Source organism: Oncorhynchus nerka, linkage group LG7, assembly GCF_034236695.1.
Source record: "Oncorhynchus nerka isolate Pitt River linkage group LG7, Oner_Uvic_2.0, whole genome shotgun sequence".
NCBI classification, from domain to species: Eukaryota; Metazoa; Chordata; class Actinopteri; order Salmoniformes; family Salmonidae; genus Oncorhynchus; species Oncorhynchus nerka.
Genome location: NC_088402.1, coordinates 17,190,100 through 17,210,704, shown reverse-complemented (window position 1 = coordinate 17,210,704; position 20,605 = coordinate 17,190,100). Strand labels below are relative to the sequence as shown.

Genomic DNA, 20,605 nt, shown 5'->3' with positions numbered 1-20,605 from the left:
CCCCCTGGCTCTAGACCCCTTAACACCTCTTCATCTGTTCCCCCTGGCTCTAGACCCCTTAACACCTCTTCATCTGTTCCCCCTGGCTCTAGACCCTTAACACCTCTTCATCTGTTCCCCCTGGCTCTAGACCCCTTAACACGTCTTCATCTGTTCCCCCTGGCTCTAGACCCCTTAACACCTCTTCATCTGTTCCCCCTGGCTCTAGACCCCTTAACACCTCTTCATCTGTTCCCCCTGGCTCTAGACCCCTTAACACCTCTTCATCTGTTCCCCCTGGCTCTAGACCCCTTAACACCTCTTCATCTGTTCCCCCTGGCTCTAAACCCTTAACACCTCTTCATCTGTTCCCCCTGGCTCTAGACCCCTTAACACCTCTTCATCTGTTTCCCCCTGGCTCTAGACCCCTTAACACCTCTTCATCTGTTCCCCCTGGCTCTAAACCCCTTAACACCTCTTCATCCATCCCCCGCCTCTAAACCCCTTAACCCTCTTCATCTGTTCCCCCTGGCTCTAAACCCCTTAACACCTCTTCATCTGTTCCCCCTGGCTCTAAACCCCTTAACACCTCTTCATCTGTTCCCCCTGGCTCTAAACCCCTTAACACCTCTTCATCTGTTCCCCCTGGCTCTAAACCCCTTAACACCTCTTCACCTGTTCCCCCTGGCTCTAAACCCCTTAACACCTCTTCATCTGTTCCCCCTGGCTCTAAACCCCTTAACACCTCTTCATCTGTTCCCCTGGCTCTAAACCCTTAACACCTCTTCATCTGTTCCCCCTGGCTCTAAACCCCTTAACACCTCTTCATCTGTTCCCCTGGCTCTAAACCCCTCTTCATCCATCCCCCCACCTCTAAACCCCTCTTCATCCCCCTGGCCTCTAAACCCCTTAACACCTCTTCATCCATCCCCTGCCTCTAAACCCCTTAACACCTCTTCATCTTTTCCCCCTGGCTCTAAACCCCTTAACACCTCTTCATCTGTTCCCCCTGGCTCTAAACCCCTTAACACCTCTTCATCTGTTCCCCCTGGCTCTAAACCCCTTAACACCTCTTCATCTGTTCCCCCTGGTTCTAAACCCCTTAACACCTCTTCATCTGTTCCCCCTGGCTCTAAACCCTTAACACCTCTTCATCTGTTCCCCCTGGCTCTAAACCCTTAACACCTCTTCATCTGTTCCCCCTGGCCCTAGACCACTTAACACCTCTTCATCTGTTCCCCCTGGCTCTAAACCCCTTAACACCTCTTCATCTGTTCCCCCTGGCTCTAAACCCCTTAACACCTCTTCATCTGTTCCCCCCTGGCTCTAGACCCCTTAACACCTCTTCATCTGTTCCCCCTGGCTCTAGACCCCTTAACACCTCTTCATCTGTTCCCTGGCTCTAGACCCCTTAACACCTCTTCATCTGTTCCCCCTGGCTCTAAACCCCTTAACACCTCTTCATCTGTTCCCCCTGGCTCTAAACCCCTTAACACCTCTTCATCTGTTCCCCCTGGCTCTAAACCCCTTAACACCTCTTCATCTGTTCCCCTTCCTTAACACCTGGCTTAAACCCCTTAACACCTCTTCATCTGTTCCCCCCTGGCTCTAGACCCCTTAACACCTCTTCATCTGTTCCCCCTGGCTCTAAACCCCTTAACACCTCTTCATCTGTTCCCCCGGCTCTAAACCCCTTAACACCTCTTCATCTGTTCCCCCCTGGCTCTAGACCCCTTAACACCTCCTCATCTGTTCCCCCTGGCTCTAGACCCCTTAACACCTCTTCATCTGTTCCCCCCGGCTCTAAACCCCTTAACACCTCTTCATCTCCACAAATGCTAGGCTTACCTTGTCCCCCTTGACCCCATCAGTTCCCTGCAAGACAGAACACACACACACACACACAAGGTTAGTCTGGCCTTGTCATTGCAGATGATAGAGTTGAGAGCAGAGAGGAGCGACAAGAAACACTGTGTCTCTGTTATGGATTGAAGTGGAATTCATTAGCTATTAGTCACGCCCATATCAAGGGCAACTTCTGAAAATATAATCATCTCTGTACTTAATTGAAACTTTAAAACACTGACTCTGTGTCTGTAGAAATGATTGATCTTAGCTTACATACAATAACATACACACACTAATGCACCAAGTAGGAAATGCAAGGAATTCATACTGTCTATACAATTCCAATACTAGGTGACTGGGTTGCGTTTTCAATGTGACGCCACTCACATCTCTTCCATCAGCTCCTGGGATTCCATTGGAACCACCTCTACCGTCTTTACCCTGGGTTGGGAATGACATGGGAATGGAGTAAGGAATCACTCAATGTCTTTGACTAGAGTTAAAAACACACACACACACACACACACACACACACACACACACACACACACACACACACACACACACACACACACACAGATCTCTTACCGGGGGTCCTGTAACACCTACACCCATGGGCCCTTGTGGCCCTGGAGGCCCCTCCTCTCCTTTAGGACCCTGTGAAAAGGAAACACATACCCATTAGAATGAGAACTTGGTGTCGATGTGTGTGTGAGTGTGTTTGTGTGTGTGGGTGTTTATGCATTTATGCACGTAAATGTGTATGGGTGTGTCTGTATGTGTGTGTGTGTGTGTGTGTGTGTGTGTGTGTGTGTGTGTGTGTGTGTGTGTGTGTGTGTGTGTGTATGTGTGTGTGTGTGAGTGTGTCTGTGTGAGTGTGTCTGTGTGTCTGTGTGTGTATATATGTGTGTGTGTGTGTGTGTGTATGTGTGTGTATGTGTGTGTGTGTATGTATGTATGTGTGTGTGTGTCTGTGTGTGTATGTATGTCTGTGTGTATGTGTGTGTGTCTGTGTGTGTATGTATGTGTGTGTGTGTGTGTGTGTGTATGTATGTGTGTGTGTGTGTGTGTGTATGTGTATGTGTGTGTGTGTGTGTGTATGTATGTATGTGTGTGTGTATGTGTGTGTGTATGTATGTGTGTGTGTATGTGTGTGTGTGTATGTGTGTGTGTGTGTGTGTGTATGTATGTATGTGTGTGTGTCTGTGTGTGTATGTATGTGTGTATGTGTGTGTGTCTGTGTGTGTATGTATGTGTATGTGTGTATGTATGTGTGTGTGTCTGTGTGTGTATGTGTGTGTATGTGTATGTGTGTGTGTCTGTGTGTCTGTGTGTGTATGTATGTATGTGTGTGTGTCTGTGTATGTGTATGTGTGTGTGTGTGTGTGTGTGTGTGTGTGTGTGTGTGTGTGTGTGTGTGTGTGTGTGTGTGTGTGTATGTATGTGCATGTGTGTGTGTGTGTCTCTGTGTGTGTATGTGTGTGTGTGTGTATGTATGTGTCTGTATGTGTATGTGTGTGTATGTGTGCCTGTGTGTGTGTGTGTGTATGTGTGTGTATGTGTGCATGTATCTATGTGTGTCTGTGTGTGTGTGTGTGTGTACCATGTCCCCAGCAGGCCCAACTGGTCCCGTAAGACCTCTAATTCCCTGAGGACCCTGTAGAAAAGCAGCATGATGAAGATTACATGATAGAAAGACACCATAGAGACCCTTTGATCTACTAGAGTCAATAATATGTTATATGCATTCAATCATTACTTTTTATTAGAATAATAAGACTTACAGCCACCCCTGGCAGGCCCCTGGGTCCTTCTTCCCCCTAGAAACAGAGAGAAAGAGACAGAGACAGAGAGATACAGAGAGAGAAAGAGAGACAGAGAGAAACAGAGAGGGAGGGAGAAAGAGAAAGGGAGACAAAGATACAGAGAGAGAGACAGAGAGAGAAAAAGAGAGAAAAAGAGAGAGAGAACACAATTGAAGGTTTAAAGAGATGGGTGGTGAGTTGAGCTCAGAGATAAACAGATGATTTATCAACAATAGAACAATGGCAGAACCTTCATGAACAGGTCTGGATATTGTTTTCCTCACGTGTGTGTGTTTGTGTGTGTGTGTAGTATATCAGACTTCCTTCACACATACTCGTCAGGAATGGTAGCGTGTTGATCCAGAAGGAATGTTAATGTGTTGATCCAGAAGGAATGTTAATGTGTTGATCCAGAAGGAATGTTAATGTGTTGATCCAGAAGGAATGTTAATGTGTTGATCCAGAAGGAATGTTAATGTGTTGATCCAGAAGGAATGTTAATGTGTTGATCAGAAGGTATGTTAATGTGTTGATCCAGAAGGAATTCCAGAGCAAAACCCGGGATAGGAGAAGGAATGTACCAGTATATTCCAGGGATAGGAGAAGGAATGTACCAGTATATTCCAGGGATAGGAGAAGGAATGTACCAGTATATTCCAGGGATAGGAGAAGGAATGGACCAGTATATTCCAGGGATAGGAGAAGGAATGTACCAGTATATTCCAGGGATAGGAGAAGGAATGTACCAGTATATTCCAGGGATAGGAGAAGGAATGGACCAGTATATTCCAGGGATAGGAGAAGGAATGGACCAGTATATTCCAGGGATAGGAGAAGGAATGTACCAGTATATTCCAGGGATAGGAGAAGGAATGGACCAGTATATTCCAGGGATAGGAGAAGGAATGGACCAGTATATTCCAGGGATAGGAGAAGGAATGGACCAGTATATTCCAGGGATAGGAGAAGGAATGGACCAGTATATTCCAGGGATAGGAGAAGGAATGGACCAGTATATTCCAGGGATAGGATAAGGAATGGACCAGTATATTCCAGGGATAGGAGAAGGAATGGACCAGTATATTCCAGGGATAGGAGAAGGAATGTACCAGTATATTCCAGGGATAGGAGAAGGAATGTACCAGTATATTCCAGGGGTAGGAGAAGGAATGGACCAGTATATTCCAGGGATAGGAGAAGGAATGGACCAGTATATTCCAGGGATAGGAGAAGGAATGGACCAGTATATTCCAGGGATAGGAGAAGGAATGGACCAGTATATTCCAGGGATAGGAGAAGGAATGGGCCAGTATATTCCAGGGATAGGAGAAGGAATGGACCAGTATATTCCAGGGATATGAGAAGGAATGGACCAGTATATTCCAGGGATAGGAGACGGAATGTACCAGTATATTCCAGGGGTAGGAGAAGGAATGGACCAGTATATTCCAGGGATAGGAGAAGGAATGGACCAGTATATTCCAGGGATAGGAGAAGGAATGGACCAGTATATTCCAGGGATAGGAGAAGGAATGGACCAGTATATTCCAGGGACAGGAGAAGGAATGGACCAGTATATTCCAGGGATAGGAGAAGGAATGGACCAGTATATTCCAGGGATAGGAGAAGGAATGGACCAGTATATTCCAGGGATAGGAGAAGGAATGGACCAGTATATTCCAGGGGTAGCAGAAGGAATGGACCAGTATATTCCAGGGATAGGAGAAGGAATGGACCAGTATATTCCAGGGATAGGAGAAGGAATGGACCAGTATATTCCAGGGATAGGAGAAGGAATGGACCAGTATATTCCAGGGATAGGAGAAGGAATGGACCAGTATATTCCAGGGATAGGAGAAGGAATGGACCAGTATATTCCAGGGATAGGAGAAGGAATGGACCAGTATATTCCAGGGATATGAGAAGGAATGGACCAGTATATTCCAGGGATAGGAGAAGGAATGGACCAGTATATTCCAGGGATAGGAGAAGGAATGTACCAGTATATTCCAGGGATATGAGAAGGAATGGACCAGTATATTCCAGGGATAGGAGATTTATAAGGGGATTTATAAGACTATTACACCACGTGAATATGACTCTGTCTCTTCTATTACACCACGTGAATATGACTCTGTCTCTTCTATTACACCACGTGAATATGACTCTGTCTCTTCTATTACACCACGTGAATATGACTCTGTCTCTTCTATTACACCACGTGAATATGACTCTGTCTGTTCTACTAAACCAAGTGAAGAAGACTGTCTGTTCTATTAAACCAAGTGAAGAAGACTGTCTGTTCTATTAAACCAAGTGAAGAAGACTGTCTGTTCTACTAAACCAAGTGAAGAAGACTGTCTGTTCTATTAAACCAAGTGAAGAACACTGTCTCTTCTACTAAACCAAGTGAAGAAGACTCTGTCTCTTCTATTAAACCAAGTGAAGAAGACTGTCTCTTCTACTAAACCAAGTGAAGAAGACTGTCTCTTCTACTAAACCAAGTGAAGAAGACTGTCTCTTCTACTAAACCAAGTGAAGAAGACTGTCTCTTCTACTAAACCAAGTGAAGAAGACTGTCTCTTCTACTAAACCAAGTGAAGAAGACTGTCTCTTCTACTAAACCAAGTGAAGAAGACTGTCTGTTCTATTAAACCAAGTGAAGAACACTGTCTCTTCTACTAAACCAAGTGAAGAAGACTCTGTCTCTTCTATTAAACCAAGTGAAGAAGACTGTCTCTTCTACTAAACCAAGTGAAGAAGACTGTCTGTTCTACTAAACCAAGTGAAGAAGACTCTCTTCTACTAAACCAAGTGAAGAAGACTGTCTGTTCTACTAAACCAAGTGAAGAAGACTCTGTCTGTTCTACTAAACCAAGTGAAGAAGACTGTCTCTTCTACTAAACCAAGTGAAGAAGACTCTGTCTCTTCTACTAAACCAAGTGAAGAAGACTCTCTTCTACTAAACCAAGTGAAGAAGACTGTCTCTTCTACTAAACCAAGTGAAGAAGACTCTGTCTCTTCTACTAAACCAAGTGAAGAAGACTGTCTCTTCTACTAAACCAAGTGAAGAAGACTGTCTCTTCTACTAAACCAAGTGAAGAAGACTCTGTCTCTTCTATTAAACCAAGTGAAGAAGACTGTCTCTTCTACTAAACCAAGTAAAGAAGACTGTCTCTTCTACTAAACCAAGTGAAGAAGACTGTCTGTTCTATTAAACCAAGTGAAGAAGACTGTCTGTTCTATTAAACCAAGTGAAGAAGACTGTCTCTTCTATTAAACCAAGTGAAGAAGACTGTCTCTTCTATTAAACCAAGTGAAGAAGAACTAAACCAAGTGAAGAAGACTGTCTGTTCTACTAAACCAAGTGAAGAAGACTCTGTCTGTTCTATTAAACCAAGTGAAGAAGACTGTCTCTTCTACTAAACCAAGTGAAGAATACTGTCTGTTCTACTAAACCAAGTGAAGAAGACTCTGTCTGTTCTATTAAACCAAGTGAAGAAGACTGTCTCTTCTATTAAACCAAGTGAAGAAGACTGTCTCTTCTATTAAACCAAGTGAAGAAGACTGTCTCTTCTACTAAACCAAGTGAAGAAGACTGTCTGTTCTACTAAACCAAGTGAAGAAGACTGTCTCTTCTACTAAACCAAGTGAAGAAGACTGTCTCTTCTACTAAACCAAGTGAAGAAGACTCTGTCTGTTCTATTAAACCAAGTGAAGAAGACTGTCTCTTCTACTAAACCAAGTGAAGAAGACTCTGTCTGTTCTACTAAACCAAGTGAAGAAGACTCTGTCTGTTCTACTATCTATATTGAACAGTGTGAGAAACAATTCATGGTATGAAAATGAAAGTACCGAAAACAGAAAACATCAGGACATATTTGGCCAAAACGAAATTAAAGGGAAAGTTCATCCACAATAACAAGAAAAAATAACCTGAACCAACTAAATAGCCAATATATGAGTTGACAAGTGTTCTAGGTGAATATAGCCAAAATATCCTCTGTGTACAACGTAGAACACCAAATAATGCATGCAGAGCAGATTTAGGCCGATACCCACCAATGGTCAAAATCCAGAAAAGAGACGTTAAATTCTACAGCCACCTAAAAGGAAGCGATTCCCAAACCTTCCACAACAAAGCCATCACCTACAGAGAGATGAACCTGGAGAAGAGTCCCCTAAGCAAGCTGGTCCTGGGGCTCTGTTCACAAACACAAACACACCCCACAGAGCCCCAGGACTGCAGCACAATTAGACCCAACCAAATCATGAGAAAACAAAAAGAGAATTACTTCACACATTGGAAAGAATTAACAAAAAAACAGAGCAAACTAGAATGCTATTTGGCCCTAAACAGAGAGTACACAGTGGCAGAATACTTGACCACTGTGACTGACCTAAACTTAAGGAAATATTTGACTATGTACAGACTCAGTGAGCATAGCCTTGCTATTGAGAAAGGCCACAGTAGGCACACCTGACTCTCAAGAGAAGACTATGAGAGAAGACTGTGTGCTATGTGCACACTGCCCACAAAATGAGGTGGAAACTGAGCTGCACTTCCTAACCTCCTGCCCAATGTATGACCATATTAGAGATACATATTTCCTTCAGATTACACAGATCAACAAAGAATTCGAAAACAAACCCAATTTTGATAAACTCCCATATCTACTGGGTGAAATCCCACAGTGTGCCATCACAGCAGCAAGATTTGTGAACTGTTGCCACAAGAAAAGAGAAACCAGTGAAGAACAAACACCATTGTAAATACAACCCATATTTATGCTTATTTATTTTCCCTTGTGTACTTTAACCATTTGTACATTGTTACAACACGGTATGTATATATATATTATAAATGTCATATTATATATATATACATTTATAATGTCTTTATTGTTTTGAAACTTCTGTATGTGTAATGTTTACTGTTAGTTTTTATTGTTTATTTCACTTTTGTATATTACCTACCTCACTTGCTTTGGCAATGTTAACACATGTTTCCCATGCCAATAAAGCCCTTGAATGGAATTGAATAGACAACAGCCAAGGTAAGGTTATTAGTAAATTGAGTGACCCATCTCCTCAGTGAATATGTTCTTACCTGAGGTCCTGCGAAGCCCACCCCTTCAACTCCTGGGTCACCCTACAGGGGGCAGCACAGACACACACACTGAGTCAGTTACTGATAAACTACAAAACCTCACCTACCCTCACAGACACACAAACGGAGTAATTTACTGATAAACTACAACATCTCTCCAACCCTCACAGACACACACACTGAGTCAGTTACTGATGACCTACAACACCTCACCAACCCTCACAGACACACACACCGAGTCAGTTACTGATAAACTACAACATCTCTCCAACCCTCACAGACACACACACTGAGTTAGTTACTGATGACCTACAACACTTCACCAACCCTCACAGACACACACACTGAGTCAGTTACTGATAAATTACAACATCTCTTCAACCCTCACAGACACACACACTGAGTTAGTTACTGATGACCTACAACACTTCACCAACCCTCACAGACACACACACTGAGTCAGTTACTGATGAACTACAAAACCTCACCTACCCTCACAGACACACAAACGGAGTAATTTACTGATAAACTACAACATCTCTCCAACCCTCACAGACACACACACTGAGTCAGTTACTGATGACCTACAACACCTCACCAACCCTCACAGACACACACACCGAGTCAGTTACTGATAAACTACAACATCTCTCCAACCCTCACAGACACACACACTGAGTTAGTTACTGATGACCTACAACACTTCACCAACCCTCACAGACACACACACTGAGTCAGTTACTGATAAACTACAACATCTCTTCAACCCTCACAGACACACACACTGAGTTAGTTACTGATGACCTACAACACTTCACCAACCCTCACAGACACACACACTGAGTCAGTTACTGATGACCTACAACACCTCACCAACCCTCACAGACACACACATTAACATGTCCTACCTGGCTTCCTTTAGGTCCAACAGGCCCCTGAACACCGGGAAGCCCTGCTTTACCCTGGTACACGGAGAGAGAGAGAGAGAGAGAGAGATGGGGAGAGAGAGAGAGAGAGAGAGAGAGAGAGAGAGAGAGCGAGCGAGAGAGAGAGAGGATATTATATTTTAGCATGCATATGAATAGTAGGCACACCTAAACAAAAAAAAGGTGATACATCAGGGTCAAATTGACACAGACAGACTCACGTGTTTCCCTGCTGTTCCCTCTCCTGGGGATCCGGGGTCGCCCCTCTCTCCCTTGGCTCCCTGCACCCCTCCTACACTGACCTGCCCCCCAGAGACAGTCGCACAGCTCTCACACGCATCTCCCTGGTGAAGGATACAACAGTAGTCAGAAAGAGAGAGAAATGTCAGTGCCTAAATTCTTGTCATTTAGCAGACACTCTTATCCAGAGCGAGTTACAGTAGTGAGTGCATACATTTTTCATACTGGTCCCCTGTGGGAATCAAACCCACAGTTGCAAGCACCATGCTCTACCAACTGAGCTACACGGGACTAGTTAGTTAGTTAGTTAGTTAATGAGGTAGTTAGTTAGTTACATAGTTAGTGAATTAGTCTGTTACATAGTAAGTTAGTGATGATGGGTTCTAAACTTGAAATCTAAAATATCTTTATTCATGTTACTGAGGGAGAGAGGGGAATGCAGAACGCTTACATTCTGTTGGAACATGTTATTGTTAGACATCAGGTATCCTTTGGAAAGGAGAAGGGCCACGGTCTGGTACAAGTCAACAGAACAGCCATGATTTGGGGAGGAGTGAGGAGTTTGGGCCAAGGTCAGGTCAGATGAAGTGAGAGAGAACAGGCATCACTAAAGTCCTGTATAGCAACAGAGATGTATTGGCAGGCCAGATGTGTAAGGAGGAGACTCAGCATAAGAGGAAGGTTTAAATTCCAGAGCTTGTGTAATTATGTTTTTGTCTTATTCAGCTATGTGACCCAGTGGGTGAATAAACTTGATTTGAGCTTTACTAGTTGTCTGTGAGTTTTTATTCTGTTCATTTAGTGCCTGACAGTTCACTGCGATTTATAGTCGAACTGGAGGGTCAGAATCAGTGGAGAAGCAGTCAGCACAAAAACCAAGGTAGGCACAGGTTCTACACCTTTTACCAATCATTCTGACATCTTGGGGAGATGAGAGTCGTAGGCTGAACCAATTATAAGATACGGACCTAGAAAACCTGAGATTATTCAGTAGTCCCATGGTATTACGACCGGTCATAGATAAAAGGTAAGTCCTGAACACCTCACCAACCCTCACATACACATACACTGAGTCAGTTACTGATGACCTACAACACCTCACCAACCCTCACAGACACACACACGGAGTCATTTACTGATGACCTACAACACCTCACCAACCCTCACAGACACACACACGGAGTCATTTACTGATAAACTACAACACCTCACCAACCCTCACAGACACACACACGGAGTCATTTACTGATAAACTACAACACCATTCTGCATTCCCCTCTGTCCCTCAGTAACATGAATAACGATATTTAGATTTTTTTTTAGACATAGTTCCTGTGGAGGGTAAATCCCGAGAGGGTAAGTCCCAAACAGGGTAGTCCCTGTGGAGGGTAAATCCCGAGAGGGTAAGTCCCAAACAGGGTAGTCCCTGTGGAGGGTAAATTCCGAGAGGGTAAGTCCCAAACAGGGTAGTCCCTGTGGAGGGTAAATCCCGAGAGGGTAAGTCCCAAACAGGGTAGCCCCTGTGGAGGGTAAATCCCGAGAGGGTAAGTCCCAAACAGGGTAGCCCCTGTGGAGGGTAAATCCCGAGAGGGTAAGTCCCAAACAGGGTAGCCCCTGTGGAGGGTAAATCCCGAGAGGGTAAGTCCCAAACAGGGTAGCCCCTGTGGAGGGTAAATCCCGAGAGGGTAAGTCCCAAACAGGGTAGTCCCTGTGGAGGGTAAATCCCGAGAGGGTAAGTCCCAAACAGGGTAGTCCCTGTGGAGGGTAAATCTCGAGAGGGTAAGTCCCAAACAGGGTAGTCCCTGTGGAGGGTAAATCCCGAGAGGGTAAGTCCCAAACAGGGTAGTCCCTGTGGAGGGTAAATCCCGAGAGGGTAAGTCCCAAACAGGGTAGCCCCTGTGGAGGGTAAATCTCGAGAGGGTAAGTCCGGAAGCAAGAAGATATTCAAACGTTGTGTGAACATGATTTGTTTGTATTAGCAGTAGCAATAAGGAGAGAGGTTGGTTTATGCACTATTGGGTTGGGGAACCATGACATAGTCGTGGTAATATGTGTTGTAACATGAGTCACTGACGTGATCTTCCTGTCTTCCGACCCCTCCTGTCTCAGCCTCCAGTATTTATGCTGCAGTAGTTTATGTGTCGGGGGGGCTAGGGTCAGTTTGTCATATCTGGAGTATTTCTCCTGTCTTATCTGGTGTCCTGTGTGAATTTAAGTATGCTCTCTCTAATTCTCTCTCTCTTTTCTCTCTTCTCTTGGAGGACCTGAGTCCTAAGACCATGCCTAAGACTACCTGGCCAAATTACTCCTTGCTGTCCCCGGTCAACCTGCTGCCCCTCTTTTCAACTGTTCTACCTATGGAACCCTGACCTGTTCACCGGACGTGCTACCTTGTCCCAGACCGGCGGATTTCGACTCTCTACCGCACCTGCTGTCTCTAACTCTGAATGATCGGCTATGAAAAGCCAACTGACATTTATTCCTGAGGTGCTGACCTGTTGCACCCTCTACAACCACTGTTACGGATACAGGTATCCTGTATCCTGTGTGTGTGTGTGTATCCTGTGTTGTTTTCTCTCCTTCACCCCTCACAGGTGAAAATCATCACTCCCCAATCAGTCAACAATCAATCATCAATCAGAAGACACACCTCCTCCTGTTTCCTACCCAATCACAGTTCCTTTCCCTTGGTTTAAAAACCCCGTCAGTTGTTTGCTCTAGAGCTCAATCTCTCTGTAAATGCCATGTCTGTAGGTCTCGCTGTTTCACTCTCTCTTTATGTATTGACCTCTCTTTTGTTTGAGCACCTCCATAGCACTTGTTTTTGGTTATGGTGTTTGTTTGTTTGCTGGTGGGAAAAGGGGGAACCAAGAAAAGTCGCCCATGGGCATACACTACCCGTAGGTAGACTTTGTTAAATACACTAGTTAGAACTGGGCGGACCACCCACTGTATTTTTGGTTAGTTAGTTAGCTGTTGTTAAAGTAGGCTAGTCTAGCTTAGGGGTGTTTTTGAATACTTATTGTTTCTTTCCTTGGGTCCAGCTCAGCCCCTTTTCCTGCTCCCCCCATTACCGTATGTTTTACAATAAACCCTGAGTTTGACGGTAGATTTCTGTTGTCGTAGTTATTTCGTTCTCACTTTTACTTAGTCACTATTAGAATTTGCATGAGTTACGTTACGGGTCTCATTACCATCCCCCCCTAGACTGTCGGGCCAAAAGGGATTCGTAACAACCACTGTGATTATTATTATTTGATCCTGCTGGTAATCTATGAACGTTTGAACATCTTGGCCATGTTCTGTTATAATCTCCACCCGGCACAGCCAGAAGAGGCCTGGCCACCCCTCATAGCCTGGTTCCTCTCTAGGTTTCTAATCTCCACCCGGCACAGCCAGAAGAGGACTGGCCACCCCTCATAGCCTGGTTCCTCTCTAGGTTTCTAATCTCCACCCGGCACAGCCAGAAGAGGCCTGGCCACCCCTCATAGCCTGGTTCCTCTCTAGGTTTCTAATCTCCACCCGGCACAGCCAGAAGAGGACTGGCCACCCCTCATAGCCTGGTTCCTCTCTAGGTTTCTTCCTAGTTTCCTGTCATTCTAGGGAGTTTTTCCTAGCCACTGTGCTTCTACACCTACATTGCTTGCTGTTTGGGGTTTTAGACTGGGTTTCTGTATCAGCGCTTTGTAAATCTGCTGATGTAAAAAGGGCTTTATGAATACATTTGATTGATTGATTGTTGTCAACAACAGTGATATTTAAGGCATACCATTGGTATCAGACTTTAGGTCAACCATATTCTCCAGTAGTAAATTGGCAAGTGCGTCAGTATTGGTTCTAATACAAGGTATCAGACCAATTACAAGGCACAAATACCATAACTATTCTCCGGGGAAGTGGGTATCACTACCTTGGAAAACAGTTGATAGAAGGCGTGTATTAGAGCCATTGGGGAGGAAATCTAAACACCCTGGACACCGTTGGGAGAGGCATCGGAATAATAACTATGAAATGGTGACCGGCAGACCTGATTCTCCCTGCAAAGTAGGACTAGAGGAAGAAACGTTTTAAAAAGCCATAGAGGATCTGAAAGAGGTACAGAAGCATTCTACCAAATTGACTTGAAAATGGGAACATTTTTGCAAACTGGATAAAATTGGTCAGTGTTTCCCTGCTGAGGTTCAGGAGGGGGAAAGCGTTCAAGGGAGATCCCGGTTGTGGTGGTGGAGGCGCTGGAGAAACTCCCCGTCTCTCCCAGCGGTCCATATTCTGGACCATGCCATCAATGGCGGCGCTCAGACAGTCAATCTCCCCCGCTTGTTCCCAGACGCGTTCCTCCATCTCCATGAGCTAAGTGTCTTCTACTGCTGACTTCATATTTTTGGTCAGAGATTCTGTCAGAGTCGTGTGTATAGGTGGCAGGGAAGTCAGGCGCAGGGGAGTCAAACGGAGTGTAAATGGAGTCCACTTAACATGCTCCAAACACTAAATACGTACATACATAAACAAACATGGGTACGAGGACCCGTCGCGCACCTATACAACATAAAACTACACTTGACATAAAACAATCTCTGACAAAGACATGAGGGGAAACAGAGGGTTAAATACACAACATGTAATGAATGGGATTGAAAAAAGGTGTGTGGGAAGACAAGACAAAACCAATGGAAAATGAAAAATGTATCAATGATGGCTAGAAGGCCGGTGACGTCGACCGCTGAGCACCGCCCGAACAAGGAGAGGGTCACAAGGCATCATATAGGAAAGTACAAACGGTGAAACAAGAGATAACATATTTGGGGGTTTTGATTTCGGAAAGTCACGAAGCACATTACACGTGATCGAGTAGGAACAATGCGTTCTTTGGCACAATAAAACACTCCTCGCAGTCTCAGAAAAGCCTGGGGTGGATTAATCTCGTGAGGCATTTTATTTAGTCTTATTCTGAAATAGATTTAAAGAATTGACGAAAGGGAGGAGGGGTCAGGAGAAATTAGAGAGGAGTTAATATTGTGAGTAATTGTTAGTAGAGTTTTGAATGAAGCAATTCTGTCAAGCGACAGCATTGGAGTTACCAACCCTAAAATGACTTGGTCATGAACATGAAGGGCATTGAGGTGCAGAGGTTATGGAAAATCATGGGGAAAAGAGAGAACAGTCATGTACGGAAGTAAATCGTTAAGACTTGGTGGCGAGATAAATGTGGCCATATCTAAGGGTACTATATGCTAAATAAAGGATACATAAATGTTGAGCTGGATTAAAACTAACAATTCATGATTGGACGGAGAACAGTGGACTTATCATTATCATGTTGTGCTTGTAATTAAAACATTTGGGTTGCTGAGGTATTATAGGTAGGATAGAGGTAGGATACTGAATAATAAATAAATGTACACCTCCTCGAGGAGCGGGTGTCATTATCTCTCTTTGGAATGTTTTCCCGAGACTGTTGTCTTGGGAGAGCAGTTAGTGAATGTCACGACTTCCGCCGAAGTTGGTCCCTCTCCTTGTTCGGGCGGCGTCCGGCGGTCGACGTCACCGGCCTTCTAGGCATCGCCGGTCCACTTTTAATTTTCCATTTGTTTTGACTTTGTCTTACACACCTGGTTTCAATCCCCCAATTACCTGTTCATTATTTAACCCTCTGTTCCCCCATGTTTGTTTGTAATTGTTTCTGTGTAGGAAGGTCTGTTATTGTGGGCTCTGTTTATTTATTGCATTCATATTATGTAAAATATGTTTATTTACTCATATCTACTGTCCTGCGCCTGACTCCTACACACCAGCTACAGTGCCTTGCGAAAGTATTCGGCCCCCTTGAACTTTGCGACCTTTTGCCACATTTCAGGCTTCAAACATAAAGATATAAAACTGTATTTTTTGTGAAGAATCAACAACAAGTGGGACACAATCATGAAGTGGAACGACATTTATTGGATATTTCAAACTTTTTAAACAAATCAAAAACTGAAAAATTGGGCGTGCAAAATTATTCAGCCCCTTTACTTTCAGTGCAGCAAACTCTATCCAGAAGTTCAGTGAGGATCTCTGAATGATCCAATGTTGACCTAAATGACTAATGATGATAAATACAATCCACCTGTGTGTAATCAAGTCTCCGTATAAATGCACCTGCACTGTGATAGTCTCAGAGGTCCGTTAAAAGCGCAGAGAGCATCATGAAGAACAAGGAACACACCAGGCAGGTCCGAGATACTGTTGTGAAGAAGTTTAAAGCCGGATTTGGATACAAAAAGATTTCCCAAGCTTTAAACATCCCAAGGAGCACTGTGCAAGCGATAATATTGAAATGGAAGGAGTATCAGACCACTGCAAATCTACCAAGACCTGGCCGTCCCTCTAACCTTTCAGCTCATACAAGGAGAAGACTGATCAGAGATGCAGCCAAGAGGCCCATGATCACTCTGGATGAACTGCAGAGATCTACAGCTGAGGTGGGAGACTCTGTCCATAGGACAACAATCAGTCGTATATTGCACAAATCTGGCCTTTATGGAAGAGTGGCAAGAAGAAAGCCATTTCTTAAAGATATCCATAAAAAGTGTTGTTTAAAGTTTGCCACAAGCCACCTGGGAGACCCACCAAACATGTGGAAGAAGGTGCTCTGGTCAGATGAAACCAAAATTGAACTTTTTGACAACAATGCAAAACATTATGTTTGGTGTAAAAGCAACACAGTTCATCTCCCTGAACACACCATCCCCACTGTCAAACATGGTGGTGGCAGCATCATGGTTTGGGCCTGCTTTTCTTCAGTAGGGACAGGGAAGATGGTTAAAATTGATGGGAAGATGGATGGAACCAAATACAGGACCATTCTGGAAGAAAACCTGATGGAGTCTGCAAAGACCTGAGACTGGGACGGAGATTTGTCTTCCAACAAGACAATGATCCAAAACATAAAGCAAAATCTACAATGGAATGGTTCAAAAATAAACATATCCAGGTTTTAGAATGGCCAAGTCAAAGTCCAGACCTGAATCCAATCGAGAATCTGTGGAAAGAACTGAAAACTGCTGTTCACAAATGCTCTCCATCCAACCTCACTGAGCTCGAGCTGTTTTGCAAGGAGGAATGGGAAAAAATGTCAGTCTCTCGATGTGCAAAACTGATAGAGACATACCCCAAGCGACTTACAGCTGTAATCGCAGCAAAAGGTGGCACTACAAAGTATTAACTTAAGGGGGCTGAATAATTTTGCACGCCCAATTTTTCAGTTTTTGATTTGTTAAAAAAGTTTGAAATATCCAATAAATGTCGTCCCACTCCATGATTGTGTCCCACTTGTTGTTGATTCTTCACAAAAAAATACAGTTTTATATCGTTATGTTTGAAGCCTGAAATGTGGCAAAAGGTCGCAAAGTTCAAGGGGGCCGAATACTTTCGAAAGGCACTGTACACACAGCCTTCCTTACAGTGAAAATCGGCAGTTTTATAAATATAAAGGTATCCGGATCCGGCCGTAAAGGGAGTTCCCCGATAAGTAAGGCCTGGCCATTTGTATGTTTTTGTCCTACGGTTTACCACACACATCAGCACACACACACAACTCACAGGTTATTAATATTTGTTAGTGGTGTTAATACTGTGTTTGATTTACTGTGTGGGGGTCTATTTAATTTAGTTTTAAACTGGGCACGCAAAATGATGGACATGTTTGAAATGTTAAATGGTTTCTGAAGTACAGGGGAAGAAAAGGGAATAAAATACTTAATGGTGTTGATTGACCTTTGTCTTTACTTTCTGATGAGGCCTGATCAACCTCACTAGAAACACATTTGGTGAGATTTAAGAATAACATCAATGAGGGACACCTGTCTCTAGTCTATTTTACCATTACCTTATGGGATACAATTATTTCCTTATGTAGTTATCAAGCATTGTAACTATAATTTGATTTGTTATTCTAATTTGTTTATTTTTGTTTTAACAGGCAGTGTTGTTTTTTTTGTTATTTTTTTTTTTACAGATGAATCACAATGTGAGTCATGTGTTTAAAGGGGAGATTACCAGTTCCCTGGGGCCCTGGCCCTTTGGTAAATATGCTAACGGATTGTCAATCTGCATATAAAAGGAAAAAGATATGTTGATCATGGTTGACAGCTACTCCAAACGGATTGAGGTTTTCCCCACCTTGAGTGATATGTGTATTGCTGTTGTTGTTTTGGTTCTTGTTTTTGTCTTTGTTTCGATACAAATCTCACCAGATTGGGTCTGCTGTATTGTTGGGATTTCTCACTCAGGGTTAACTTCCTGACCCGGTAACTCTGTGGTGAGGTTGCCAGCTCTACAGCGTGCTCTCTCTCGTAGAGGGGGAGAGTGGGAAGTCGGCTGTTTTATGGCGGTCATAAAATATGCTGCCTCTAAGCTCTGCAGTGTTCGAGATTAGCATGTAAACTGTGGAACACAGAGAGACACTTGGACATCAACAGTTTGAATAATTAAACAATATTTCTATTTTTGAGAATGTGGGAGGAGTGGTCCGTGGACACTTAAGGGACAGTCATGTCGAGTGTGTTTGATTTGGTGATCTTATGAAAGACAGAAAACACACATTACTGTGCCTCTGGTTGTGTACACTTCTCATTTATAGGGTTTACATCTAAATGTTGTGAAACGTATATGATTACATATGAAACTATTTGTAAAAAGGTGAAATGTGATGTTAGCCTTCCAAATGAGAGTATGGATTTTCATATAAAGTTTAACTAGTCAGTGGCCACGCCCGTGAGTACAGACATTGACATCGATGTCATGGAACGCCCCCTTCTTCCACATAGTATAAAACTACTGTGACAAAATTAACATTTTGTGCCAAAGAGACGGTAAACCGGACGTCTCAAATAGTCAAGAAGTCTGGAAACATGGAGCTGATGCTACATGTTGAAATGGTTACGAACTACAACTCTACCAAAGGACAAGACCAGAAAACCTGAAGATCCCACGTTGAAATGGCAAAGAAATCTACAAACTAAAGAACAATTATTCAGACTGCAGCTGTTTAAATACTTTAGTCTGGTAAACACATTCAATCTAAGAACATTTGCGAATGGTACTCTGAAGTATCCATTCTAACCACCTATGACTTGGATCAAACCAGAGGCTCTCTGTCGACTGACTATCCAGCAGACGGACTGGTAATCACAGAGAGGGACAACAAAGACAGACACTCGTAAATATGTCAATTGCAATTTATTTTCGAAAGAGCGGTTGTTCATGTTCAAAGTATTATCAATTTCTATGTACAGTTGAAGTCTGAAGTGTACATACACCTTAGCCAAATATATTTAAACTCAGTTTGTCTCAATTCCTGACATTTTATCCTAGTAAAAATTCCCTGTTTTAAGTCAGTTAGGATCACCACTTCATTTGAAGAATGTCAGAATAATAGTAGAGAGAATGATGTTTTCCAACTTTGATTTCTTTCATCACATTCCCAGTGGGTAATAAAAATAAATCAAATAAATTGCAAGCCTCCCCCTTTTTCCTCCAAACATAACAAAGGTCATTTTGGCCAAACAGTTCTATTTTTGTTTCATCAGACCAGAGGACATTTCTCCAAAAAGTATGATCATTGTCCCCATGTGCGGTTGCAAACCGTAGTCTGGCTTTTTTATGGCGGTTTTGGAGCAGTGGCTTCTTCCTTGCTGAGCGGCTTTTCAGGTTATGTCGATATAGGACACGTTTCACTGTGGATATAGATACTTTTGTACCTGTTTCCTCCAGCATCTTCACAAGGTCCTTTGCTGTTGTTCTGAGATTGATTTGCACTTGTCGCACCAAAGTACGTTCATCTCTAGGAGACAGAATGTGTCATCTTCCTGAGCGGTATGATGGCTGCGTGGTCCCATGGTGTTTATAGTTGCGGTGTTTGAAAATTGCTCCCAAGGATGAACCAGACTTGTGGAGATCTATAATTCATTTCTGAGGTCTGGGCTGATTTCTTTTGATTGTCCCATGATATCAAGGAAAGGAGCACTGAGTTTGAAGATAGGCCTTGAAATGCATCTACAGGTACACCTCCGATTTTTTATTATTTTTATTTCACCTTTATTTAACCAGGTAGGCTAGTTGAGAACAAGTTCTCATTTCCAACTGCGGCCTGACCAAGATAAAGCAAAGCAGTGCGACACAAACAACAACAGAGTTACACATGGAATAAAGAAGCGTACAGTCAATAACAGAATAGAAAAAAAGAAAGTCTATATACAGTGTGTGCAAATGGTGTGAGGAGGTAAGGCAATAAATAGGCCATAGTAGTGAAGTAATTACAATTTAGCAAATTAACACTTGTGTGATAGATGTGCAGATGGTGATGTGCAAGTAGAAATACTGGTGTGCAAAGAGCAGAAAAGTAAATAAAAACAATATGGGGATGAGGTAGATTGGATTGGCTATTTATATATGGGCTATGTACAGCTGCAGCGATCGGTTAGCTGCTCAGATAGCTGACGTTTAAAGTTAGTGAGGGAAATATAAGTCTCCAGCTTCAGCGATATTTGCAATTCGTTCCAGTCACTGGCAGCAGAGAACCGAAAGGAAAGGAAGCCAAAGGAGGTGTTGGCTTTGGGGATGACCAGTGAGAAATACCTGCTGGAGCACCTGCTATGGGTGGGTGTTGTTATCGTGACCAGTGAGCTGAGATAAGGAGGTGCTTTACCTAGCATAGA

General features: G+C 43.4%; 1 protein-coding gene and 1 long non-coding RNA gene across 5 annotated transcripts in view; one reads left to right on the top strand and one right to left on the bottom strand.

The window, feature by feature from the left end:
• LOC115119920 (collagen alpha-1(XVI) chain-like) overlaps positions 1-20,605 on the bottom strand; it is a 165,296-nt gene that overhangs the window by 44,807 nt on the left and 99,884 nt on the right. For all 4 annotated transcript variants that reach the window (XM_065020260.1, XM_065020262.1, XM_065020263.1 and 1 more), the window contains exons 31-38: positions 9,890-10,012; positions 9,651-9,704; positions 8,743-8,784; positions 3,612-3,647; positions 3,431-3,484; positions 2,416-2,484; positions 2,215-2,268; positions 1,828-1,854 (exon numbers count right to left, since the gene is read on the bottom strand). In XM_065020260.1, coding sequence (XP_064876332.1) covers positions 1,828-1,854; positions 2,215-2,268; positions 2,416-2,484; positions 3,431-3,484; positions 3,612-3,647; positions 8,743-8,784; positions 9,651-9,704; positions 9,890-10,012 — 459 coding nt within the window. The remainder of the gene's footprint in view (positions 1-1,827; positions 1,855-2,214; positions 2,269-2,415; positions 2,485-3,430; positions 3,485-3,611; positions 3,648-8,742; positions 8,785-9,650; positions 9,705-9,889; positions 10,013-20,605) is intronic.
• On the top strand, positions 10,639-13,017 carry LOC135572421 (uncharacterized). The gene is made up of 2 exons (XR_010464283.1): positions 10,639-10,788; positions 12,170-13,017. It is a non-coding gene; the product is annotated as an uncharacterized LOC135572421 (long non-coding RNA).